Below are 26,838 nucleotides of genomic sequence, written 5' to 3' on the forward strand. Positions count from 1 at the left end.
GCTCACAGGCCAGTGTTTCCCAGTTGTCAGTGTTTATACTACATTTTTTGCCTTGAGACAGTCTTTAAACCTCTTTTGTTGACTACCAGCATTACGCTTTCCATTTTTAAGTTCAGAATAGAGTAGTTGCTTTGGAAGACGATCATCAGGCATCCGCACACGACCAGTCCAACGAAGTTGATGTTGAAGAATCATTGCTTCAACACTGGTGATCTTTGCTTCTTCCAGTACACTGATATTAGTTCGCCTGTCTTCCCAAGTGATGTATAAAATTTTTCAGAGACACCATTGATGGAATCTTTCGAGGAGTTGGAGATGGCGTTTATAAGTGTTTATAAGTTATAAGTGTTTATAAGTTTCACAAGCGTATAGTAAGTTTGGTAGTACAATAGCTTTGTAAACAAGCATTTTGGTTTCCCTGCGAATATCCTGGTCCTCAAACACTCTGCACTTCAAGCGGAAGAAAGCCGCACTCGCAGAGCTCAGGCGATGCTGGATTTCGGCATCAATGTTGGCCCTTGTGGAAAGATAACTGCCTAGGTAGGAGAAGTGATCAACATTTGGATTTTGTGGCACTGCAGATGGGTTATTTTGTACTTGTTGGTGCAACACTTTGGTTTTTTGGATGTTGAGTGATAGGCCAATCTTTTCATAAGCTGCAAAGATATTTAGGATGGTTTGGAGGTCATCCTCTGAGCGTGCGCACACTACGTTGCCATCAGCATACTGAAGCTCTATGACGGAAGTTACAGTAACCTTACTCTTTGCTTCCAGCCTGCTCAGATTGAAGAGCTTTCCATCTGTTCGATATATGATTGCTACTCCGGTGGGGAGTTTCCCTTTGACAAAGTGTAGGATCATGGCAATGAAAATAATGAATAGTGTTGGGGCAATATCTCAACCCTGTTAGGCGGTGTGGTGTAGTGGTTAGAGCACTAGACTAGGACCCGGGAGAGACCAGGGTTCAAATCCCCACTCAGCCACATGAAACTCCTAACCTACCTTGCATGGGTTGTTGTGGAGATAAAATGGGGACGAGGACTATATATGCCACCTTGACAGGGTAAAAATGCAATAAATGAAATAAACAAAGAATCAAAATTGCCTGTGAAAAGGTGTTATATTAGTAGAAATTAACGCTTGAATGCTGGTGAGTTTTCATGAGAACTTTATATCTATAACTTGCTAACAGATACGGAAATGTAGATAACTGAATTTAAGCCTGGAAAGACTGAGCAACCGAAAGAAACTGAAATTGATAGATTCGCTGATTCCTAGATAAAAGACAATCCGACGAGCCAATTGGCACACTTGAAAACAGGAAGACGAGCTGTTTTGAAAGAAGACGTAAAACTTTTTGTTTTTCTTATGTGGTTGGGTTTATGAGCAGCTGGGTCATTTCTGTGATCCAGAGAAAAGCACCCAGGAATTCCAGAAGAGGGCTTGTCGACCTGGATTTTCATTGTCAACAAAGGAGATAAAAACACTTGCCAAGTTCTCTTAAAATTTACCCCTTGCCGAGCTATATCATCATGCCACCTTAACAAACTACAGTTCCTAGAAATCTTTTTTTTGGGGGGGGGTCATGCACTTTAAACGCATGAAGTTTCAAACCACTTTAAGCCGCCCCAAGAATCCTGGGGACTGGAGTTTGGTCAGGGTTCTGGGGGAGAACATCTCTCCTGAGTGCATAAGGAGAATATCCTAACAACTCTCCGCACGCTTTGCAAACTAGTTTGTAGGATTCTTTGTGCAGTGTGTGTGGGGGGGAAAGCCCTGACGTTTACAGTTTGCACAAGAGTGCTTTCAAAGTGCTGCGTGGCCGACCAGTGGGCTGAGTCTCACCTCCTGCTGAGCCCCGGAGGACACTGGTCCACATTCCTGGCATAGCGACCCATGAACTGCACCCCACGTGAATCGACAATATTTATACTTCCCCCGCGGTACCTGGCAGAACTGCAAGTCAAGTTCCGTAAACTTGCCCTGTTTTTTTCCATTACAGTTTTTGGACCCAGGTTTGTCCCTTTCACTGCCTGGCGGGAGGCACTTCTGTGGTGGCTCAGCTCAATTTTTTTGTTGGAAAAAATAGAAATCTGTTGCTGCAAGGTCAACGTTGGGGACAGAAGTTGGATAGCCAATCCCCCTCCTCCATTCAAGGCAGGGCTGTACACATGGGGCACCTGAGAAACTGCAGGGTTTACAATCTAGCAAAACTCAGGTTTGAAATGTCACTTAAGGTTCTAGTCCTTATGGATCGCAATACAGTAATAATAATAATAATAATAATAATAATAATAATAATAATAATAATAAAAGAAAAAAAGCTGGCTACTATAGTGGGATGTGAGGGCAATGCCTGCCTATCTCTTTGAAGAAGCAGGTGCACTGGAACATAGGAAGCTGCCTTGTTCCAAGTGAGACTTTTGGTCCATCTACCTCCATATTGTCCACACTGACTGGCAGCAGCTCTCTCTAGTCATCTCAGGAATGGCGCTCTTCTGTAACAGCCGGGCTGACGAACCTTTGTCAGCTGAGGGCTGCCTTCCTTTCTGTGCAGACTTCCAGGGGCCACATACCACTGTGGGCGGGGCCAGAGGCGTAAGTGGGGGGTGGGGCAACGAATGCAAATTTTTACCTTTGTGCGGGTAGGCTCATTTTTACACACACACACACACACACACACACACACACACACACACACAGTTGGTGCGACCTTCTCTATCCTCCATCCAGGCGGAGCTCAGGGACAAAATTCAAGCTTGGGGAGAGGAGTGTGGTTTCAGAGAGAGTCACAAGGGCCAGACAGAGTTATGGGGGCCGCGTTTGGCTCCCCGCCAAAGAAAGGGAAACAGATGTCATCTCCACGTGTTTATTTGCACCATGGAACAAGGCATGTGTGGCTGCAAAACCCTTGACTTGCTCTCTCTCTTTTTGCATTTTTCAAAAAGCTGGGATCGACTGAGCCACTGGCCTCCGGTTATTTTGCTGCGGGCTTCCTCCGCCCTCCCAATCAGGCCCTGATCAGCCACAACGAGCATGTGGGCGGCAGAGAGAGGAAACCACGATGGGGGGGGGGGAGCGTTCAGATGCAACCCAGAAATGGGAGCTGCTGTGGATCCTCTTGGCCAGCCTTGCTCCTTCCTGCAAGCAGTGCTGGATATACCTATACAAAAATTTAAAGGAAAAAAACCCCTGGATGTACATTTCCAAAATATAAGATTAAAAAAAACCCTATCATACAGCAACAGTGTTTTGTGTTGTGTAGGCTCCTATGATGGGCCCTGCCTGCTTGCCTGCTTCCTAAAACATCACTGGTTTGCTCCTTTCTATATATAGGGTGCCTACATTCTGCACAGACTGGTTGCAGGGCAATATGTGCAAATGGCTTTAGATACCTATCAGGTCCATCAATTACCTTATAGCATATATTCAACACAAAAAAACAGTAATAATTTGATATTGACTAAGGACAGCTGGACATAGAAAGGGCCCCATTACCTTTAGTAGCTGAGGGCCTCATCAGACCTAAATCCGGCCCTGGGCGCAAGGCATGCTCTGCCACTCCTCCTGCGGCATTCAGGGGCCCTCGAGTCAGAGAGCCGGTTAAAAGGAAGCACCCCAAAAGTGAGAAAGGGTTCGGATCTCACCTCGGCCTGCCAACTCACCGGGAAACCTAGAGCAAGGGGGATCTTAGCCTACTGGCCTGCTTTGCAAGGCGGTTGCCAGAAATACTGAGCTAACGTCTGCAAAGCACATGGGTTTTTACAATGGGAAATAATGCCTGCTTGATGCTAAACTCAGCTGGGATGCTTAGATCAGGCCCTCCATTCACCATCCATGTCCAGTTGCTTGATTGATTCATTGCCTGGTTGGAATATGTACCTCGATCTGTGATGATAGAGAAATCTGTGCATAGACGCTTGCCTGGCTGCAACGTAGACTCCTAAACAAGGGTCAAAATCCATTTTCTTCCTCCGCCCACACGGCCCCTGGAAGGTCATCTGCAAGACAGTGTGGCCCTGGGCCTGGAAAAGGTTCTCCATATAGCAGCTCAGAGAGTTTGAGAGCATTCTGTGCAGGAGGGGTGTGCGAGAGAGGTCTATCCAGTGGTATTAAGTCATGGAAATAGATGGACTCTGCTAGCTTTAGTGAAATTAACACGCAGTCATTGTTATATTAGGGGGAACTGCTTTGCAGAAATTGGACAAAAGTTGCACAGGAAAATATTAGGAGAAGTTTGCACTAAAGTTCTGGTGAATTTTCATGAAGGATTTAAAAAAATAAATAAATCACAAACTGTTGTGGAAAACAATGTAAGAGTGAGGAAATCAGAGGCCAAAATTGACATATCCACCTGGGAAAGCAGGACACTGAACTGAACGGGCTTTGGCCTTTCTTACGCTGACTCTGAGCGCCACTTATCTGTTCTTATCAGTGTCGTATCCGAGCGCCACGAATCTGCCTAACCCTCTTTAAAAGCCCTCCAAGTTGCTGGCCATCCCTGCATCTTGTAGGAGTGAGTTCCACAGTTTAACAGTGCACTGTGTGAAGTTTCTCCTTCCGTCTGAATCTTCCACTAACAGTTGCACATTGCTTTGAAAAGCATATCCCCCCCCCCAACACACCAAAATGCATTTGATCTGTAGGTACATCCCCAGCCCGCAAAAGGACGGTTATTCGCTCACAGGGCACTCTGCATATGCTCAAAGCCACCCTGGCAGAAATATTTGTGCATAAACAGGGGGCAAAGTTATTTCAAAACAGCAGTTCAGCATCTAACAGAAAGATAAATGCAGGGACACATATATATCAGCGGAGCGGTCCCCCACATCCCCACACGTTTGAACATGCCTTTTCCCTGCCGCTGAACCGGGTACATTCAGGTACAGAAACGCCAAGCTGGAATGGAATCCGATTTCCCGCCGGCTTGTTTACCTTGGAACCGGCTGCGCCAGGCTGGAGCTGACTCAGACCTCTGGAATGTCTCTCAGCAGGGACAGAATGTTCAAAACAGGCGCAGCGGCCAAACAAACACGAATCCGGCCATATTGCAAGACTTAGTCTGCGGAGCAATTCATTCCTCTGTGCGCACTCACAAGGGCAAATCCCCACCATAATTTTGAAGCACATTACTGCCCTCCAAGAATCCTGGAAACCGTAGTTTAAGAGGGCTGGAATTGCAGCTCTGTGCAGTGGGAAACTACCCTTCCCAGGATTCTTTGGGGGAAGGCAGAGCCATAGATTTGTAGCGTTGGAAGGGTCCCCCAGAGGGTCATCTAGTCCAACCCCCAGCGATGCCGGGAACACAGCTAAAGAACCCCTGACAGATGCCCAAACACTGCATAAAAATCTCCAGTGGAGCTGCACGCCTTAAATGTGCTTGGCATGGATCTGCTAGCTCTCGGAATCAGTTCTAAAACCGCAGTTTGAAGCAGGGGGATAGGGAAATGTCACCTTGCTGGTGTTATGAAACTACAGTTCCCACCATTATTCATGAGCATTGACTGCACTGGCTGCTGAGAGATTTTTATGTTATTGGGTCATCTCTAAGGCGACGTTCCCACCCTACATTTAAAGCACTATGATACCGTTTTAAACAGTTCTGGGAAGTGTAGTTTGCTAAGTGTGCTAGGCATTGTCACGAGAGCCTCCCGCTTCCTTCACAGAGCTAAAATATCCAGTGGTCTAAGAAGCAATCACTCTTCCCAGGGAACTCTGGGAATTGTAGGTCTGTGAGCAAATGGGGAGTCTCCTAACAGCTCTCAGAACCACCCTTAACAAACTACAGCTCCCAGAATTCTTTGGGGGGGAGCCATGATGGTTTAAAGTGCTTTAAATCTTTGAAATGTGGCCATCGTATCCTTTTATGGCTAGACCCCAGTAAAAAGCGGGTGGTGTAAATGGTTATGGCATCGTTGAATCCTCGCAAGTGGGGGACACGCAGAGGCCTCGAAGGGAGGCCGTCATCCTCAAACGAAGAATCCTAGAATGGGTTCGAGATCAGAAGCAGAGTTCGAGCCCCACGGTGGGAAAGAGATTCCTGCATTGCAGGGGGTTGGACTAAATGGCCCTCGGGATCCCTCCCAACTCTAGAATTCCAGAAAACGCAGTAAGAAATAATTGCCGGGCAGAGATTTCACCCTGGTTCTCCCCACCCCACAACATCTAAACTGATCGCCAGTTTGAAACCTAGTCTGTGTTGTGTCTCTCTGGCTGTTGTCAAGCTATCTTTGCCTGTGCACATCGCACATTGCATTGTAATCCCAGGGAGAGTTCTTTACCTCTGGCATTTCCGGCCGAATGCTCAGATGGTTGGGTAGCGCCGCCTAGTGGTTTAAAGGGGGGGAAGCAAAGCATTTTTAGGACTGATCAAATGACGCACCTAAATTGAGGATCCCAGGAAGCTAGCTGATTTATGCTCCGTCATCTAGCTCAGTATTGCTGACCCCGATTGCCAGCCGCTCTCTAGGGGTCCCAGGCTGATTCCTGAGCCAGGTATGGGGGGGGGCAACCAGCCCATGGACAAGGAGCCTGTGACCCTCCAAAAGTTGATGGACTCCAATCCCCAATCTTTGGGGGGGGGGAAGAGACCTCAAAATTGTAGATTTTTTCGACCTGCCTGAGACAAAGTGGCGCCTTTCAGAAACCCCCCAGGACGTCAGTTCCGCCTTTGAAATCCCAGAAATGTCCGGGATAATCAAGGTGTATGGCAGCCCCTACAGTATTGCCAAAACCGGTTGGATTCTCCCAGTTGCAGAAGATCGCTCTGTCGTTTAATGGGGAGAGTCGCTGCCAGTCAGAGTGGGGAATACCAGCTAGTATGCCGGCCAATGGGAGTAACAGCCAGATGGCCGAAGGTTCCCCAGGCTAAAGCTGCATGGGCATCAAACATTTAAATTATTATTTAGTAAACTTACTAGTCCTCTTTTTAAAAACTAACTCCAAGAAACTTGCATCAAATAATAAATAACACAGAACTAAGCACACGCCACTCACCCCAGGAATCCTGGGAAGCGTAGTTTCTTAAGGGAGTTGGGAAGCGTAGCTCCGTGAGGGGTAAACTACAGCTCCCAGGAGTCTTTTGGGGGGGGGGTGATTTCAAAGCATTTTAAAGAGGCTTCTTGTCAGGAGCGGCTGAGGTCTTCTTCACCAAAATTTAATTATTTTAACCACCTTTCATCTGAAGATCAGAGGATGCTTTACAATGCTCCTGGCCGGGGAGGGCGGGGTATAAATAAAAATTATTTATTTATTATTATTAATATAGAAACACAAAAATACTTAATATAGTGACAAACAAAAACAGCAACCTCCTCCGCGGTTTAAAAAGCCATAGCTTGTTTAATCCTTGTGTCCAAGGGGCACAGGGTTTGATACAATTGTGTTCTGTTCAGCATGGACCCACAAAAAAGTAGTGGATTTAAGATAGGCCTATCCAGTAATTTCAACGGGTCTTACTTAAGAGTAGATCTCACCATTTTTAAGGTCCAGAGAGGCAGAGGCAATGAAGCAACTTTTAACAAAGCATATACAACCATTTTTTTATTTTAAAAAAATTAATGTTCATATGGTTTCTTCGGTATTTATAATCGAAACAAGAGGCGGGAAAGGAGAACTTAGAAGAGGTGAGTAACAACTCACACGAGTAACAAAAAAAGGAGCAGCAAATCCCGAGTATTATCTTTTTTTAGTATTATCTTTTTTTAAACTGCCCACTGGCCTGTGGCCAGGCTACGACTCCTGCTCTCCCTGACCACTAGGCATGCTGGCTGCTGGGAGTTGGGAGTCCAGCAACATCTGGAGGGACACCCCCCCTTGCCCCACCAATGGCCCCAAGCCCCTGAGCTGGAAATGGAGAGGGGAGAAGAACAAAACTCTTTGGGATGTTGGCTGCAAGATGATTGTCTTTAAAGTTCAGAGTAGAAGGGGTTTTTTTGGGGGGGGGGGGCGGTCTGGGTCAGGATCCACACTCAGAACGAAACACTAATTTCGCCCCCTTTGGATCGAGAAACATTTGTGCAGAGATTCCAAACGGGAGAAGATTCTCCTCTCCCTGCCCAGCCCATTTAAGTCCCAAGGAGAGTGATGGGGAGAGATCGGTGTCAGGGTGGGGGGTCCCGTAAACAACCCTCCCCCATTCCCATTCACAGATGTGGCCTGCCTAAATGACCTCTGCAAGAACCTTTGCTGACCGCCGTTTAATTCCCGACATTTTCACTCCCCTGATCAGAGAAGGGTGGGCCACTTGGGCTTTCGAGAAAAATTGCAGTGGCAGCTGGGGGCCCAGGAAGCAGGGAGCTGAACAGTAGGTGGCGCCAGAGCTCCTGTCAGGCAGAGCTGCCCGCCTGGCAGGCTGGTGAAGAAGTGCCTCCTTTGCCCAAAGAGACCAGCATCCATTGAGAAAGGACCACTTGGGGGGGGGGCACGTTGTACACGGCCAAGGAAGAGGTATGATGGAAAGTCGCATTTGCAAACTCACACCGCAGTGTGTATTTTTTCCTCTACACACGTGCATTAAATTAGTAAGAGCAAGCAGAACCAGGGTGCCTTTGCGTGGGAGAGCTTGGCATTGGGAGACGCACACCAGAGCAGGGCTGGGGGGGGGGTGATGTTATCGGCTGGGGGCCTGCGCCGATGTCCCTGGCGGATTCACGGACTCTGCTGCCTTCCCCTGGTCCACACTGACCCTGTGCAAGTTTACAGACGAGGGCCGCAAGCCGCAGGCCTCCAAGCAACCCTTGGCAGGCGGAGGGGTGACTCTGCGCATGGAAAGATCGGTGGGTTGGAGGTCACATTCTGAGGAGCTGTCACTCTCCGGATCCTCCCAGTCCCTTGCAACGGTGATTCTGGTACCAATCCCTGGCGCTGCTGTGCCTTCAGCCAATTGCAGGGGCTCCCTTGACCCACTTCCTGTCTCTTTGGACCCACTTCCTGTCTCTTTGGACCCACTTCCTGTCTCCTTCCAGTCACTGCCTGTCTCTTTCACAGCTACGGGCATGGCGGACCTCCGGCCCCTGATGACGCTCACCTGGGTGGGCAGGACAGCGGCTTTGGGGGCAGGACTGACAATGAGGCTGCCGGCCCGGGAAGGTCCCTCTTCACTCGTCTCCTGGGGGAACGGGCTCTTGGGCTTCCCGACATGGACCACCTCCACATCCGTGCTCTCTTCCCGAGACCCGGAGAGGGAGGAGGGGCGGCCGGCCTGGTCGCCGTAACCCACAGTTACGACAATGATGTCAGAGTCCTCCTCGGCGTCGGGTGCTCCCTCCTTAGCGGTGCTCTTCTCGAGCAAAGAGGGGTCCGCTTTCTTGCGGGGCCGACCCCGCTTCCTCTTTGCCGCCGCCTCCCTGGGTGCTTCTGCAGGCCGCTTGGCGGGGGGCTTGGCTCTCTGCGGGTCGTGGGGGCTCCATCGAGCCTCGCAGCCGTTCACCCCTCCGCCAGTAGGGGCGCTCTGGAGCTTCAGCGGGACTTCGGCCACGGGGGGCACCGCCATGTTGATGACCGGCATCATGTTGATGACCGGCACGGCGCTTGGAGGGCTGACCACGCCAGCCGGCCCGTTCACCGTAGGGGCCAACAGAGCGGACGGCCCCGGACCCATTGAGAGCGCCATCTTGACCGTCCCCCCCGAGGCCGTCAGCTTGGGTGCCAAGATGGTGGGGGACGGGTGCATGGCCGCCACACCAGGAGACACCACCAGCCTGTCCCCGGGCTGGACCTGGACGCGGGGCAGCAGCAGTGGCAGCCGAGCCACCAAGGCGTCGACCTGCGGGCTGCTGGCGGGCTTCGTTGGGGCGTCTGCCAGCTTCTTTGCTGCGGCCGAGGGCTTGCCGGCATTTTCTGCTTTGGCCTGAGGAGAGGAAAGGACAAGAGAAGCGTTGGGTTCAACTGCCCTTTGGCCCTCGGGTGAGCCGCAGGCTGGAGGCCCAAACCCAGGGATGAGCTACAAGGCCAGAGAGAAAATGGGTCAACTGCAGATGGGGCTGCAGAAATTGAGAATCCTGCCCAAACTGGGGGTCTGGTTGCCCCTCACAAAGCTGAATTTCGACTTTTGAATCTCCGTGCCCCACCCTCCACCACACCTGGGTCTTTAGACTTCTTCCAGTGTGTTGTTGTGCATTTCCCAGACTGGAGGCAGATCACACCTAAGGGCCTTTTGGGCACAGTGGGAACATGATGCTGGACTGGTCCAACTAAAAGGCCCTTCTGAGGTGCTTACATAAGCTCAATTCTGCATCCAGGGCAACTGTCTACCAGCTCCATCTGGTACGCAGGCTGAGACCCTACCTGCCCGCAGACTGTCTCGCCAGAGTGGTGCATGCTCTAGTTATCTCTCACTTGGGCTACTGCAATGCGCTCTACGGAGGGCCACCTTTGAAGGTGACCGGGAAACTACAACTAATCCAGAATGCGGCAGCTAGACTGGTGGCTGGGAGAGGCCGCTGAGACCACGTAACACCGATCTTGAAAGACCTACATTGGCTCCCAGTACATTTCCAAGCACAGTTCAAAGTGTTGGTGCTGACCTTTAAAGCCCTTAAAGGCCTCGGCCCAGTATACCTGAAGGAGCGTCTCCACCCCCATTGTTCTGCCCAGACCTGAGGTCCAGCTCCGAGGGCCTTCTGGCAGTTCCCTCACTACGAGAAGCAAAGTTACAGGGAACCAGACAGAGGGCCTTCTTAGTGGTGGTGCCCACCCTGTGGAACGCCCTCTCATCAGATGTCAAGGGGATAAACAACCACAGACTTTCCAGAGACATCTAAAGGCAGCCCTGTCTTGGGAAGCTTTTATGCAGGAAGCCACCCAGAGTAGCTGGGGCAAAGCAGTCAGATGGGTGGGGTATAAGTAATAAATTGTTGTTGTTAATGATGATGTTACTACTACTACTACTACTACTACCTGGGTCTGCTTATTGTCTGAACTCTCCGAGGCCTTCAAGGTTTGGGATGGTCGTTTGTCACGGTGGTTCTCGGTAATTTCTGCAACCAGAGAAGATTTAGATCAAGAGACCCTTCTCTGAACGAAGCTCCCAGTTACAAAAAAAGTGGGGAAATCACTGAGGGATAGGAACACAGCTGCCTTATACAGAACCAACCCATTGGTCCATCTAGCTCAGTGTTGTCTACACTAGCCGGCAGCAGCGGCTTTCCAGGCAGGGGCCACCGCCAGCCCTACCTGAAGACGCCAATAAAGAATTGAACCAGGGACCTTCTGCATGCAAAGCAAACACTCTACACCCCTGAGCTTGCTGTAAACATAAAGCAAGATTCTAGTCCTCATGGTTTTGACCGTTTTAACTCAGGAGCTGCTCTTGACTGCGTCACCGATCTAGCTCAGTGTTGTCTGCAGACTGACAAGAGGCTTTCTCAGGGGCCAAATTGGACCCCCAAGAGTGGCCCGCGATCCAGAAGTTCCCCACCCGTTTTATCTCGTAAGTCAAGAGGTTTATATTTTGTATTCCAATGTGGGCATCACTCTCATCTATACTCACAGGCCGCTCAGAAGCCTGTGGCAATTTACAAATTAAATTATATCAACAAGAAAGCCATCTTCAAATATCTCAAGGACTGTCACTCTTGGAAAGAGGCAGCCAGCTTGTTTTCTCCTGCTCTGGAGGGCAGGACTCGAACCAGGGGCTTCAAGTGGCAAGAAATGAGCTTCTGGCTAAACATCAGGTTAGAACTGTCCGACAGTAAGAGCCGTTGGGCAGTGGGACAGACTCCCAGGAGAGGTGGTGGGCTCCCCTTCCTTGGAGGTTTCTAAACAGAGGTTGGGTGGCTGTCTGCCATGGATGATCTAGCCGGGATTCCTGCACTGCAGTGGGTTAGACTAGATGACCCTGGGAGGTCCCTTCCAACTCTACAATTCTAGGAAGAACCTAGCGGGCAACGCAATGGAGGTGTAAGGAGGGGTCACCCACCTGAGACCACCATGGCCATGATGAGGTCGACGTGGGGCGAACGGGAGCTGATAATGTGCTGCTGGATGAGGAACTGGGCCACCTCCACAATGTTGTTGAACGAGCGCTTGAGGATCTTCTCGGCCCAGTCGCAGGTCAAGGCGCAGGCCGCTTCCATCACCTCGTCGCTGTAGGACTGAACCACCTCTGGCCGCTCCGGCTGCGGAGAGGAAGGAAGAAGAGGAGCAGTGAGGAGCGCCAGGCATGCTCTGGCACCATTCCCCCGCCTGCCCTCAAAAGCGGCTTTGAAGCACCGCTTTGGGCCCAGAGATGCCACGCTTCTGCCGTTCCGCTATCACACAACGCCGCCCCCGTCTTCAGCTCAGAAGGCTTTATTTATTGGTGTGTTACAGAAGACTTGAGTGCTGCTCGAAAGACCTCAAAACAGTTCACACACAAAAAAAGTTGAAACAAGAACCAGCAAGGAAAAAAATAACAGCTATGATTAGGGCTGCCATACGTCTGGGACTTCCCGGATATTACCGGGATTCCAAAGGCGGAAGTGACGTCCTGTCCAGGGGGAATTTCCAGAAGGCGGCGGTGTCGTCCTGGATCTTTGGCAAATAAACCGGAAAAAATGCGGTTTACTTTCTGAAATATAGCAACCCTAGCTTTGATTATCAGCAAGAAAAATTAACAACTATATTTTGCTTCCCATTAATAATAATAATAATAATAATTTATTATTTATACCCCGCCCATCTGGCCGGGTTCCCCCAGCCACTCTGGGCGGCTTCCAAAAAAACAGAAATTCTAAAATACAGAAATCCATCAAACATTAAAAGCTTCCCTAAACAGGGCTGCCTTGAGATGCCTTCTAAAGGTCTGGTAATTGTTCTCTTTGACCTCTAGTGGGAGGGCATTCCACAGGGTGGGTGCCACTACCGAGAAGGCAGATATATTTATATCCCACAGATATAAAAATACAGTAAAACATCAAACACTGAAAACTTCCCTATACTGGCTTGCCTCGTTAAAACCATTCCTTATCACAGGGCGGGGGGCCCAATATGGCAAACACCCAGGCACAACAGATGTTGTTGGGCTTCCCCTCACCACCTAACTGCCAGGAGTTCCAGCCACACCTGCAGACCACAGAGCCGGCTACCCCGTATGAGTGACATTTAATATCCCTTTACTAATGACCGCGAGGTGTTAAGAACAGGATGAAGATCCCTGTCTGGGTGAGAAGCAGCAGCAGCCGCAAAATAATGAAACCTCCATGTGCAGAGGCACTCTACTTCTTAACAACAGGTGCTGGAGACAGGCGACAGGATATGGCCACCATCGTCACACCAGAGTCTCTGCGGGCTTCCAGATACCTGGTCATTTGCTACCTGGAACGGGGCGCTGGCACAGGTGAGCCTTTGGGGCTCTTCAAAACACAGAGACACATGCAAGAGAATAATGAGGGCCTTACAGACTCCGTCTCTTTCAGATCGAGGCTGGGAAGCGGGGGCATGTTCACCACAGTCTTCCTCCGTATCCCACTGTAGCAATACGTGGGGGGGGGAGCAGAGTTAAGGAGGAAACTCGAAAGGCTGCGTTTCCATTGCCCACATCCATTTATTTCATGGCTGGGGAGGCTCAAAGGTGTATTGGGGTACCCTCCGCAGGAGGAATCTGCACTGTGCCTGTTTTTTGTTTGGAGGTATCAGTTTTGTGAAGGGGGGACATGCAGCTGAACCCCCTCCTGAGCACAGGAAGGTGGTGGTTGCGTGTGTTTGGGGAGCGCGAGACAGGCGGCCGCTGCCTTTCCCTGACCTCCCTGCCACCCCGTCCGCCACCCACGCTGCTTGGAGACTTTTAACCAGGCATCCCCAAACTGCGGCCCTCCAGATGTTTTGGCCTACGACTCCCATGATCCCTAGCTAACAGGACCAGTGGTCGGGGAAGATGGGAATTGTAGTCCAAAACATCTGGAGGGCCGAAGTTTGGGGGTGCCTGCTTTTAACGCACGCACACACAAAAAGGATATTTCGACTGCCCGCGACCCCCCAGCCTCCTCGCTTTGATGTTCGGGAAGATTTCCCGGATGATCTTGCCGAAGTTGGCTGCGCTCAGAGAGCGGCTGCAAAGGTTATCGCAATAGCGCCTGCCAGGGGAAGGACAAAAAGGAAAGCCGGTTTATTTATCAGTTGCCTTCAGATCCCATCTTCTTCCCCTCCCAGGAGCTCAAGGCGGCATTTACGGTTCCCTCCCCTCCTCGTTCAATCCCAACAACCCTGCGAGGCAGGTTAGGCTGAGAAGCAGTGCTCTGAGCCCAAGGTCACCCCCAGGGAGCTTCGTGTGTCTCTCCCGGGCCCACGTTTGACACTCTAACCACTACACCACTGCTGCCTCGCTTATGGTTTACATGTTTATGAAAAACACCCCCATCATGTATAAGTGGTATATTCTCTTTTAGAAGGATACATTAAATGCTATGGATCTATTAAGCTCAATTCTTCCGCATACTTGTTTGTCTCACTAAAGATGTTTTTATTTTTATTTTCCATGTTGGGGTCTAATATTAAAATCTTCACACATCCATACATATTGGCCACAGCTATTTTAGCACATAAAATTAAATAGTGCCCATTAACCTCAATGACAGTCTGCTGTACATCTATCAGAAATCCTTTTTGTATCAGGATAGCCACAACCTTGGCCTTTTTTGAGTTGCTTGCGATAAATACTTGTCCCACCCAGCCCTTCTTTGTGTGCCTCCTCCTCATGAGGTCTGGAGGGTGGCAACATGAGAATGGGGACTTTTCTGCAGTGGCTCCTTGTTTGTTGAACCCTCTCCCCAGGGAAGTTCCCCTGGCCCCTTTATGAAATATCTTTAGGCGCTAGGAAGAAACGTTCCTCTTTTACCAGGCCTTCGGCTGGCTGACATCCAATGCCCTTTTAAAATGTGTTGGGGAGGGGGGATTAACTAGATTTTCTGTTGTTGTTGTTTTGAAGTAGTTTTCCCGCCTTCCCCTCCATGGGTCCCCCTTTATTAAACCTTAACTACGTTTCAATAGTCCATGATTTATCTAACTCCATAGTACTTGCTACATTGCAAGTGTTGTTGCAATCCAGCTAATGTTTCCATCTGCTTACAGATTATAAAAATTTCCCCATTCTTTATTGAAGTTTTGGTCTTCTTGGTGGTTTTACCAAGCGATTTTATGGTCTAACCGCCCTGACACCTGTGGCTATAATAGGGCTTTATACAAATTTAATAAATAATAATGATTAAGAACCCATGATTTCTTGAATAATTTTTTTTATCCTGCTGCATTAGATGGGCCTCCTGTGAACGAAAAACTTCCCAGTTGTGTAGGAGTGGTACAGCCCTCCCAAGTCCATGCAGGAATGCAGCGGTGAGATCCTGTGACTCACCACCTCTCCCACATCCAACCAAGAAAGCTGCCATATGCAGAGGCACATCACTGGGGTTTTGCCCGGATCAGTGTGGTCCACCCACTGACCGGCAGCAGCTCTCCAGGGCCGAGGGTCTTTCCCCGTCCAACTCAGAGATGCAGGGAAGAAGACTTCAGAGGGAAAGGTTCTGGGCAAACAGTCCCCATCTGATTCTCCCCACCCCGCAGAGACGCCTCTGGTCCCCGCTCTTCGGAACCAGAACCAGAACTCACTTGTAAGCATCAAAGACATCTTGTTTTGGCAAGCAGGTGTCTGGGTATTCCTCGAGGTGATCCCGGATCCAGGTGCAAGCATGCATGTGCTCAGCTGAGCTCAGAGAAGTCAGGTCCAGGCTGGCGGCCCCGAGAAAGGAAAGTAATAATAATAACATACTGTCCTGTGCCTGCAGGTCTCGGGGTGGCTACAGCATAAAAGCACAATATAAAAACACAAAGCACACAATGAAAACAAAAGCCCAATACAGTGGTACCTCGGCTGTCGAATGTAATCCGCTCCAGAAAACTGTTCCGACTGCCGAAATGTTTGACAACCGAGGCGCAAAGGGCGGTTGGCAATTCCAATGGAGAAAATGGAAAAACGTGCATTCGAAAACGGAAGCATTTACTTCCGGATTTTCAGTGTTTGAAAACTGAAACGTTTGGCTTCTTAGATGCTCGAAAACTGAGGTTCCACTGTAATCCCCACTCCCCCTGGTTTTGGCAAAATGTGTGTAAATTCAGCACCCTCTTCCTTTTCCCAGCACACAGTGTCCCTCGGGGGACACCTGATATCTTTCAAACCCTGCCCCTCTCACATTCAAAGCCTACCATGGGAACCATGAGGTCCGCCAACTTGAATTTCAATGGCAATTCCAAGGATTGATTCTCAGGCCTGCACATCACAGACCCCTGCATCCTCCAGATCTGTAAGGACTAGAAACCTGACCTTTTGTTTTTAAATTCCACAGCAGAACATTCCTAATTTTTAGGCCTAGCTGGAAGTCTCGCTGGTTCGGCTAAGTTGTAGGCTGCAACTGAGTGAGGCCCTAAGGTGCTGTGTAGGGTCCACCTCTGCCTACAATACTTTGCTTCCAAGTTTCATTCCTACACTTGTTTAGGTGGGCAATGAGGGCAGGCCCAGAATATATCTCCCATGGGGCTGGATTCGCTCGGAGCCTGCTAGTTACTGAACCCTGGATGATTTTGATTTTAAAGAAACCAGCTTTCTAATTTCCTTGCCTTTCCACACACCGTTTCCGTCCCTCCTGTATATATAAAGCAGTAAATGAACAAGATTAGGGAAACAAGGCCACGATCACTCACTTTTTCTCCCCTGAACTTGGACCAGAAGGCAGTTGGAGGTAGAGATAGAGCTTGGCGTGATCAGTAAACCTCTGGACATCTTGCTGTTTTCATAGAGTTGGGAAAGAGAGACACGTGAAGATCACCAGGAAATGAAAACTGCCAACTGTCACTCACAAATATAAAAGAAGTAAACAGGAGCCATGTTTTGTGACCAGCTGTTACTGCAATGCACAGCTTTGCACCAGTTACATCAAGGACTTCCTCTCCCCATAGGAACCGACCCAGACCCTGTGATCATCATCTGAGGCCCTTCTCAGGTTGGGGGAATCTGGAGGGCAGCGACATGAGAACGGGGCCTTTTCAGTGGTAGCTCCCTGCTTGTCAAACGTTCTCCCCAGGGAGGCTTAACTGGTGCCACCATCGTTACTTATCTTCAGGCAGCAGGCAAAAAAGCATTTCTTTTCCACCAGGCCATTGGCTTTTAATTATCTGTGGCGCCTGCAGCAAAACGGGTCAATGCATCTGGCCCTTAACCAGAAGGTTAGTGGTTCGAGCCCACCCAGGGACGGCTGTGGACAGGATTCCTGCAATTGGTTGGACTAGATGGCCCTCAGGGTCCCTTCCAGTTCTATTATTCTGTCCCTTCCAATGGGTGGAATGTTTCATTCCTGCCTTTTAGAAGCATGAATGGGTTTTCCCCCTTCCTCCCGCTTTCATTTTAAGCTGCCCAAATGATCCACCGCTAACACTCTTATTATCGTGTCAATGACATGCTCTAGAATACACCTGGCGTTTGCCCTCCACCCACTGACTTTTGCCCTCCAATTTTTCGGCACGTCCTTTCTGGTTGAATGCCATCTTCCCCTGCCAATAGCCTCTTCCGCTGCCTGAGCTTCCTCTTCCAGAAAAAGAGACAGGTAAATAAGGTACCCGCCCACCAGTCTCCCTTCCTCTTATTAATTCCTTTAACCTAGAGACACTCGCCAGAAACTCCTGCACCCAACAATTCTTTATTTAAAGGTCCGACCCGAGCGTATTCTACACCGAAACATGCCAACTCCTGCTTTCTCCTTATTATAGGGCTTCTATTTATGTTTTTGTATTTAGCCTCTTATAGTAAGCCTCTACAACATCGGTCGGGACCCACAGGTGAGTCGCGAGGCTACATCGGACAGGACACGGCAGATTTTATTGCTGCCACATTTGACTCCAGCCAAGGCTCGACCAGACCAAAACCAGACCCCCATGTCATGGTCGCTAGGATGCAGTCTTCTGACGAGACACCCGTTCTATCAATTTCCATGAATGCTGCAAAATCGGAATGAGAAAGCCACAAACCATTTTTCTTACAAGATACAAATTTCTGGCCAACCACCTGCCCCACCTTCCTCGCCTTTAAGAAAGGGAACTCTGTATGGAGCGTGGATGCTCAGTTCCCTTTCCAGTCTATTTCTGTGGTGTTCTAGACTCCTCCCAAAATAAATAAATAAATAATAATAATACGTAATAGAAGATCACTGTTTTTTCAATAGCTCCTCAGCCTTTCGGCTAAGGCATAAAAACTGCTGCTTGTCATTTAGGAGTAATGCTAATTTTAGTAAGCTCTGTGTTAGGATTAATGATGTGCACTGCTAGCATTGCTAAGAATAAATCGGAAAGGGGGAAAATGTGGACGTGGGTCCCAGGTTGCAGGCTGGCAGCCAGTCTTGGGTCCAGACCAGGTGATGATCGGTGTGCTACAAGAATATCAGAATCGCTGCATTAGGCGGAAGCTGCCCAGCATCCTGTTCTCACAGAGGCTTATCAGATGCCTCTTTGGAACCCGGCAAGCAGGACCCGAGTGCGAAAGCAACTCTCCCAGTCTCCCAGCAGCTGGTATTCTGCCTCTTAAGACACTGGAGGGAAAACCCAGACCATATTTCCCCAAAGTGCAAGTCATGGGCCACATATTGTACGGACAGATGCATGTTATTTTAGTTCCCCGGCTGCTTTTGAAGTGCCCCATCTGGCCACTCACCAGTATGCAGTCGATTTTGCACTGCACGGACTTCCTGTAAGAAGAAAACCATGTGTTACTCTCTTGATCAGGCATCAAACAGGTCTCTCTCTCTCTCTCTCTCTCTCTCTCTCTCTCTCTCTCTCTCTCTCTCTCTCTCTCTCGTTGCTTGTTCAGGGTGCTGAGAGTGGTTAAGAGACCCTGTTCCGCTCAGGGATGGATTGCTAAACCCCTACAAGAATGGTAGGCCTGTGACGGGGAACAGAAGTCTTGTCGTCACCACTCTCAGCACCCTGAGGAAACCACTGTTCCCAGGATTCCTTGGGGCAGACACCCCCCAAACTCAGCCCTCCAGATGTTTTGGGACTACAATTCCCATCATCCCTGACCACTGGTCCTGCTAGCTAAGGATGATGGGAGTTGTAGTCCCAAAACATCTGGAGAGCCAAGTTTGGGGGTGCCTGCCTTAGCGGAAGCTGCGACTGTTTAAAGTGGCATGGGGCTGCTTTAAACCTATCGTTCTTATTCAGGTGGGGAAAAAAATATTTATTCATTCACAACTGTCAGGGGGACTCCCTACAGGGACCCTCCCCCGGTCATCCTGACCAGCACTTCACCCAGTGACAGCGCAAGCAGCGAGTCAGGAGGAGGAAATGAGGAATGGAGTGGAATGGAGAGGGGGCTCTCAGACGTATTGGAGCCTCGACACCGACCCAGCTGGCAGAGGAGGAAGGGCAGCGCAGAATGGTGTCGGAGCCTCTGCAATGCTCCAGCCAAGGGACAGGAGAAGGAACGCAGCCCCTTCCGGCGCCCAGTTCCAGACGCAGGGCAAGGGGGTGGCATTTTGGGGTTCCCAGACTATTATGCTGGCGCAAAAGCAGACAAGCGCCATTGCCGGGTTCTGAATCGGACTAGGCAGTCATGTTTTCTGATATCTCTGCACTGTAAATAGTATGCACAATAAAGCTCTTAAAGACAGAGCGGACTGGAGCATCTTTACTCGAGAGTAGCCGCAACAACCGCCTGACAACAACTCACATACCGCCTGATTTTAAAACAAACAAAAGAAACCGGTGATGTTACCAGTAAAAAAGCAGTTTAAAACGACTCTTTCTAAACATCCAGAATTAATTAAAACCAGCAATAAGCTGGAAACCAAAATGCATGCCAACTTTCTACATGTCTGGATGCAGGCTGTACCTAAGCAAAGATGTTTCTAGCAGGGGCCTAAAAAAGTACAGGAATATGTCAATAGGCAGGGAGTTCCGAAGTGCTGCCACACTAAAAGACAGAATTTCTTGCAAATGTGGAACTGGTATGTCTGGTGCAAAGGGGGCCTAAGGAAGGAAGGAAGGAAGGTGAAAGGAATAAGAAGTGTCTCCCTTACGAAATAGTTCCTCTCAGTTTCTGCAGCAAGGTACTTGACTCCACGGAGATGCCCTGCGAATCCGCCTCTAAGCTTTCGCTCACGTTTTCCTCGATCTTCGTATAAAGTCCGTTGTCTTCCGCCATGGCACCCGGTTCCTTGGTTCAAAGAGAGAAAGAGGACCCCAACGCCTTAGTCCAGGGCAGCGTGCTTGTGGACATGGCGCATGCCCACCACCCCAGAGAAAAACAACCCTGTCACAGTGCCGGATTTACGTAAAAGCTAAACAAGCTATAGCTTAGGGCCTCTTGGGGCCCCACAAAAAATTAAAGGGGAAAAAAAACCCTGGATGTAAATTTCCAAAGTATAAGATAAAAAACAAATAAAATAAAACCTACATACAGCAAGTGTTTTGTGTTGTGTAGGCTCCTAGGATGTAATAAGAATAATAATAATTTAATAATAATTTATTATTTATACCCCGCCCATCTGGCTGGGTTTCCCCACTCTGGGCGGCTTACAACAGAAAAATGAAATAAAACAATTAAACATTAAACATGTAAGTCATGGGCCCCGCCTGCTCCCTAAAATATCACTGCTTTGCTCATTTCTATACATAGGGTGCCTACATTCTGCAGGGACTGGTTGCAGGGCAACATGGGAAAATGGCTTTTGATACCTATTAGGTCCATCAGTTACCATATAGCATATATCCAACACAAAAAACAGCAACAGTTTGTTGTTGGCAAAGGACAGCTGGACATATAAAGGGCCCCATTACCTCCAGTAGCTTAGGGCCTCATCAAACCTAAATCCGGCCCTGACCCTATGTTACACCCAGGGCTGGCCCTACTCAAGAGTAGACCCACTGAAAGGAACAGTAACTTAAGTTCATTTATTTCGATGCCTCTACTGTGAGCAGAACTGAATGGGATGCAACACTCTGGTCGGAACTCGCAGCCTCATTTGCTCAGATTGACTATTTGGTGTGTACGAACGACAACTGGTGAATCACGGCGTGTAAATTCTGGCCTCCATGTTAAGTCTTCACTCCCTTTGCAGAACTGGAAATTGAACTGGTCTTCTGTGGAGGGATGGGGACAGGCGTCTTTCTGAGCAGGCGTCTTTCTGAGCAGAGCAGATTTCTCCATGTCCTATGGATGCTAAAAGGCACAGGAGCAAGCCTGGCTGGGGATTTCCAGGTCAGCTGGCAAGCCTAACCTTCTGAGGTTGCACCAATGGAAGAAGAAGTAAGGAGCCAAATTACGGATTGGTTGCAGTATCATCAGATATATGATACATTTAAATTAGATTTTTAAAAATGGGTTTCCGGATCAAAGCTCACGGTTTGAAAGAGAACTGTTATGGAATAAGGATAAATTATTGTCAGAAATGTATAGCTTATTATTAGAATGGGAAACAGAAGACCAGTTAGTCAAAGCTTCAAAGACGCACCGGGCAACGGATACAGGGCATAACATAGACCTAAACCTCTGGGAGAAACTCTGGAAGAATGTTCTGAAATTTACCACGTGTTATACTTTGAAAGAGAATTATATGAAAATGATACCAGATGGTATTTAACCACAGGTAGGTTGGTTAAGACGTCCAAAGTAGGATCGGATCTGCATTGGAAATGCAGAAGAATGGAAGGAACATTTTTTCACATGTGGTGGACATGTAAAAAGGTTAAAAGCTATTGGGAAATGATCTACAATGAGTTAAATAACATGTTTAAAACAACATCCCCCCCCCAAAAAAAACCTGAGGCCTTTTTGTTAGGAATAGTTCAGTCTGAAGTTCCCAGTTGTCAGAAAAAGTTATATATGTACGCAACCACAGCAGCTCACATTTTGCTAGCCCAAAGATCGAATGTGAGTGAGATCCCTAGTTAGGAAGATTGGCAACTTAAGATGGTAGAATTTGTGGAGGAAGCAGATTTAATTTACAGAATAAGTGAGCAAGAAGAATCCTTATTCGAAGAGAAGTGCTGAATATTTAGAAAATAGCTTTGTGCAACTGAAAATGCTGGTAACATTTAGATAAATTCAACAGCATGGTAAATATTTGAAGGATTGTAAAACGGAGAAACAATTAGATTGGTTATAGTAAAATATGCAGGAAAGATAAGTACGTAAAATAAACCATGAAAGGGGAAGGTGGGAAATCAATTGTTACATGGTATTATGTAAAATGTTTATTTTGAGATGTATAAACTGAAAAAATAATAAAAACGGTTATATATATAAAAAATAACCTTTAGAGGTTGCAACAGGAAAAGAGGAAATTTGGCTGAAAAACACCCAGCAGCAACACGATCACTCCTGAATTTGTCAAGTCCTCTTTTAAAGCCATCCCAGCTGGCGGTCCTCACTTCCTCCTGTGGCAGTGAGTTCCGCAGTTTCTTCCACGCTTTCAGAAGCTGCCCGCCATAAATCCAAGCCTGTGTGGACCTCAGATAGATTTCTCTTCCTCCCACCCCCCCAATGCCTCTGAAACAAATTCAGACTCATCTCCCAGGAGATATTTCTTCTCCACACCTCCCTTCTAACCTTCACCTGAACTGCAAACTCTTCCAAGGTCCGTGGCCTTGTGAGAGAATCCTGCCTAGCAACAGCGAGCTCCTCCACTTCTGGAGGCTGAGATTGGTCAGAAACCATGGCAACAGCAAGACGAGCAAGTCCACTGACTTAACACTGGCCAGGGGGAGAAAAAGAAGCCTTTTAAATAAAAAACTACAAACAGGAGTCAAAGTACATCCTGTTCCCCTTGACCTAAAACAACAACAACCCGTTTCCCCCCAAAGCACAGAATACAATCTTCCTGGGGAGAAACAGCCCTGCAAAGTCCATGGATGAAAAACACACATCACCTGCCAGTGTGCCACAGCCTCTTGTTAACTTGCTCAAACTCAGCCATTTCTCACCCTTTCCACCCCAAATTCAGCAGGGGCTGTTCTCAAGCCTTCCTCCCCTACGCTGCCAAGTTTCAAGCCCTTGCTTTGAAACGTTTCCTAACTATAGGCCGTCAAACCTGCTCTCCCCCACCCACTATTTCTCAACATAATTGTGGGATGTGATCCTGTCCGTGCTCCCTTAAGCATGGCCCTGTAATTCTCTTTTTTAAAAAAAAATTAGATCCCACATCAGCCTGAAAGCCAGCTGTTTTGCAACCTGATGTGAATATCTAGGCACTCTGTGCGTATCTAGGCACCCACCTCTTGACAGAGGCTTCACGGTATTCAGAGCAGAGCCCGGGTGATTTAAACCTGTAAGCTCTTTGGGGCAGGGAACTTTCTCCTGACCATAAACAGCCCTGTACATTGCTAATATGTAAACAAGTTAAGAGTAATTTCAGTTGAAAGTTCTGTCTGACTCTTGTCAAACTGCCCATCACAGTTAAGTCGCCAACTCTTTTGCTGCCAAGGCTCCTGAGCCTTTAACAACAAACAGAAACTCAGCAGATGCTTTGGCAGAGAGATTTGGACTCAAAAATTTAAACCACATCGTTCCAAGAGAATCATGGGAAATGTAGTTTACTCGCCAGAGTCACAATTCCAAACACCCTTAGCAAACTGCAGTTCCCGGGATTCTCAGGTGTGACCCTGAAGTCGCAAACATCAAGCCTTACCTACCTCACAGGGTTGTTGTGACGATAAAATGGAGAGGGGAAGACAGCAACATGTATGCCCCCTTCAGTTCCCTGAGGGAAAGAGACACACACATAAGTTAATACATTCATTTTAAAAAAGGTTTTACTTTTTATCTTATGAATTTATTTTAAACATTTTTTCATTCTTCATTTCTGCCGGTCAGCCGACAAAGGCACCTGTGCTAATGAAACAACCTCTGTGTTGCAGACTTGAGTCAAAATACCAAAAAAAGAGGCAACATGTCGACCAATTCCAACGGGCGAAATATGTATCTATTTTTATCTTTATAAACTATAACGACATGCGATGACAATGATCCAAGGTAATCATACTGTTTCGGTTTGGTCTTCTTCAGTTTTTTAACTTAGTATTTGTATACACTCTGCGGAACATATGTGTATGACCCCTGTTCTGCAGAGTGTATACAGAGTTTTGCCTCTTTTTTTGGTATTTTGACAAAAGGCACCTGTGGCATTGAACAATGCATTAAACTCAGTTTTCAAACAAATGTAAGCTCCTTGGGGGCAGAGACCTGTGCCCACAACTAAAGGCATGTGTGGGGAGAGAAAGCTGGGGACTGTTCTAAGCGCTGAGCTCTGGATTGATCGCAGAAGGCCAGCCACCCCCTCAGCGTACATTTTAGACGTTAAAGATCAGGCTTTTAATTTTAAATTCCTGCATCCCACGCCAAGCTGACTCAGAAGTTCGGCTAAGCATCCTCGTGTCAGGTTTTCAGCAGCTGTGCAAATCTAGACGTGTGCATTACAGAGGATGAAATAGCTGTTGTTCATCACAGTACCCTATCTATTATTTTGGCTTTTAAGCAGCCCCCAAAAGGGTTCCAGGGAGAGCGCATGTGAAGGGCTGCTAGGTGCTTTTTATAAATATACAAAATATATCCCTGATAAGACAATCTGTCTCTGCTGACTGTACATTTCTGCCTTGCCAGGGGGGGGGGATTAACTCACCAAGATTGCTACTCCAATTGGATTCCCTCTGTTGGATCCAGATTAAAATCTAAACACCCCATAATAAACACACATATTCCTTGGGCGGGAAACTTAAGTTGATCTCCTCCCTGCCAGCCTAGCAGCTGCACCACGTATTTAAATTCCAGGAGGAGGGAAATTCGAATTCCTGCAGTGATAAATGTGGAAAACCCGAAACCTCCTTTTGCAAAGGGAGAGAGATTGGGGCAACCTCTTCGTCGCTTGAGATCACAAACCACCTCTTCTTCCCCATCCTCCTACCCAGACAGGATTTTCAGAGACCCTCATTTTTTCTGGAGTCTGTTTCTACTCTCCCCTGCTTCTAAGATGCATGCATCTCAATCCAAAAACTCGCCATTAAAAAACAGCAACACAGGCGCCTTTTAGCAAAGTTCCTCCATCAGCCCAGATACATATTTTTTAAAAAACAAAAGGGGGGCAGCCTCTGTCTTGATCCATGCCCTCTTTTTGGAAACGGATCCCTTCCTTCCAAGATCTCCCTTTAACATACCCAATTCGATCCGTTTCCTTAATCTAAGGTTTTCCCGGGAAACTCCCAGAATTGTAAACTCCCCCCCCCACGCCTCTCTCTCTCTCTAGTCTATATATATGTATATTTGGGGGGAGAGGGTCACATGGCACTTACCTTTTATTTCAGGCTGAGATTCCTCGTTCTGCAGTTTTCTAAGACCCGGGCCGCGTTTTGCAAAAAGGCTCAGAAACTCAGCAGCAGCAGCAAACATCGCTCCAAGCCCCAAACTTCTCCCTGCCCCAAAGAGTTAATAGATTCCTTCCCTCCCCCCCCCCCAAAAATATAATATTTCCTGGGTCTTCCTGGCTCTTTCCCCCAATGCGGATTTCCTACTCTGCTTGCAAAAGGACCCGCCCCGTGCTAACAGCGACCCTCTTGCAGTTTACGCGCATCCGAGCACTTTCGCTTGCAAAAATAAAAGGGAAAAAGAAACTACCCCCAGAGGGAGGAGGGGAGTGGGCGGGGCTGGCGGGGTTTTGTTTTTCTTTGATTGGTCCTCCCGGCTCTGGTCTGCCCGGATACGGCGCTATTCTTTAATGCAAATGGCTGCCGCGTGGTTTTTTTGCTTTCCACCCGGATACAACTCGGGCTCGGCTCCGGATTGGCCAGCGGGGTCGGGAAGTCTGCCTAGCAACGCGGTTCTGGTTGGCGCGAGCTCTGCCAGTTCAGGAGCGGACTAGGGAAAGGGGCGCGCAAACAAGGCGCGCAGGGTTGCATTGATGTTTATATTTAATTTATTCGCCCCCCCTTTTTTTTGCAAGGGCTGGACAGGCTGTAGTAGGGTCACGTTAACCCCCGAGGGTCGCTAGGATGCAAAGGTCTCAGGCTCACCAAAACCCAGGGCCACAAAAAGTCCTTTTCAAACTGCCTTCTATTTATTGCCATTTCCCCTTGCTCCTTTTTCTCAAAAATCATACTTTTTTGGGGGGGGGGGAGGCACCTCGGCTGAGGTGTCCATACATTTAATGCACGGGACTCCCCATCACATACTAAGACTGGGAATTGTAGTTCAAGGGTGCTGGGAATTGTAGCGCCCACCGCCATCCACTTTTTTCAGTCCTTTATTTGCTCCCACATCCTTTCCTTATAGGCATAGACCGGAGGCCAGCACACAGCCACATCATACGTCTAAACCAGGGATCACCAACTTTTTAGATTCAGGACCCCGCTTTGAAGCCAAACATGCATATAGAGGCCTATTTCTTAACTTATTGCCATCTATCTGTGTGGCCGTAGTACTCCTGCTGTGACCCACTTTGGATCAGGCTGAGACCCACTAAGCGGTCCTCTTGACCTACCCAGTGAAGACCAGTCATCTAAAGCACTCTTAGGCCCTGTAAACTTACCTTAGCTCAGTTGGTAGAGCGTGAGATTCTTAATCTCAGTGTTGTGGGTTCAAGCCCCATGTTGAGCAAAACTGCATTGCAGAGGGTTGGACTAGACACTAGAATGATCCTCAGGGTCCCTTCCAACTCTACGATCCTGTGATACACTTGAAGCACATCTAGAGCACCAAATAATCCCAATAATTTCAGTTTACCCCTCATCTAAATATTTTTCTATGTGATTTTTGACAAAGAGAGGTGTGGTGTAGTGGTTCCTAACCTACCTCACAGGGTGGTTGTAGGGATTAAACTAGCCACCTTGAGC

General features: G+C 48.3%; 1 protein-coding gene across 1 annotated transcript; it reads right to left on the bottom strand.

Moving 5' to 3' along the window:
* Window positions 1-7,924: 7,924 nt before the first annotated feature.
* RFX5 (regulatory factor X5) lies at window positions 7,925-25,665 on the bottom strand. The gene is made up of 11 exons (XM_035098527.2): window positions 25,303-25,665; window positions 23,650-23,717; window positions 20,037-20,173; window positions 18,671-18,704; window positions 16,672-16,754; window positions 15,583-15,702; window positions 13,938-14,054; window positions 13,380-13,461; window positions 11,921-12,119; window positions 10,900-10,979; window positions 7,925-9,850 (listed from the first exon to the last, which is right to left on the bottom strand). The coding sequence occupies exons 3-11, from the start codon at window positions 20,159-20,161 to the stop codon at window positions 8,612-8,614; spliced, it is 2,079 nt and encodes a 692-aa protein (XP_034954418.2). The 5' UTR covers window positions 20,162-20,173; window positions 23,650-23,717; window positions 25,303-25,665; the 3' UTR covers window positions 7,925-8,611.
* Window positions 25,666-26,838: the final 1,173 nt, after the last annotated feature.

This window comes from Zootoca vivipara, chromosome 17, assembly GCF_963506605.1.
Source record: "Zootoca vivipara chromosome 17, rZooViv1.1, whole genome shotgun sequence".
Taxonomy (NCBI): Eukaryota; Metazoa; Chordata; class Lepidosauria; order Squamata; family Lacertidae; genus Zootoca; species Zootoca vivipara.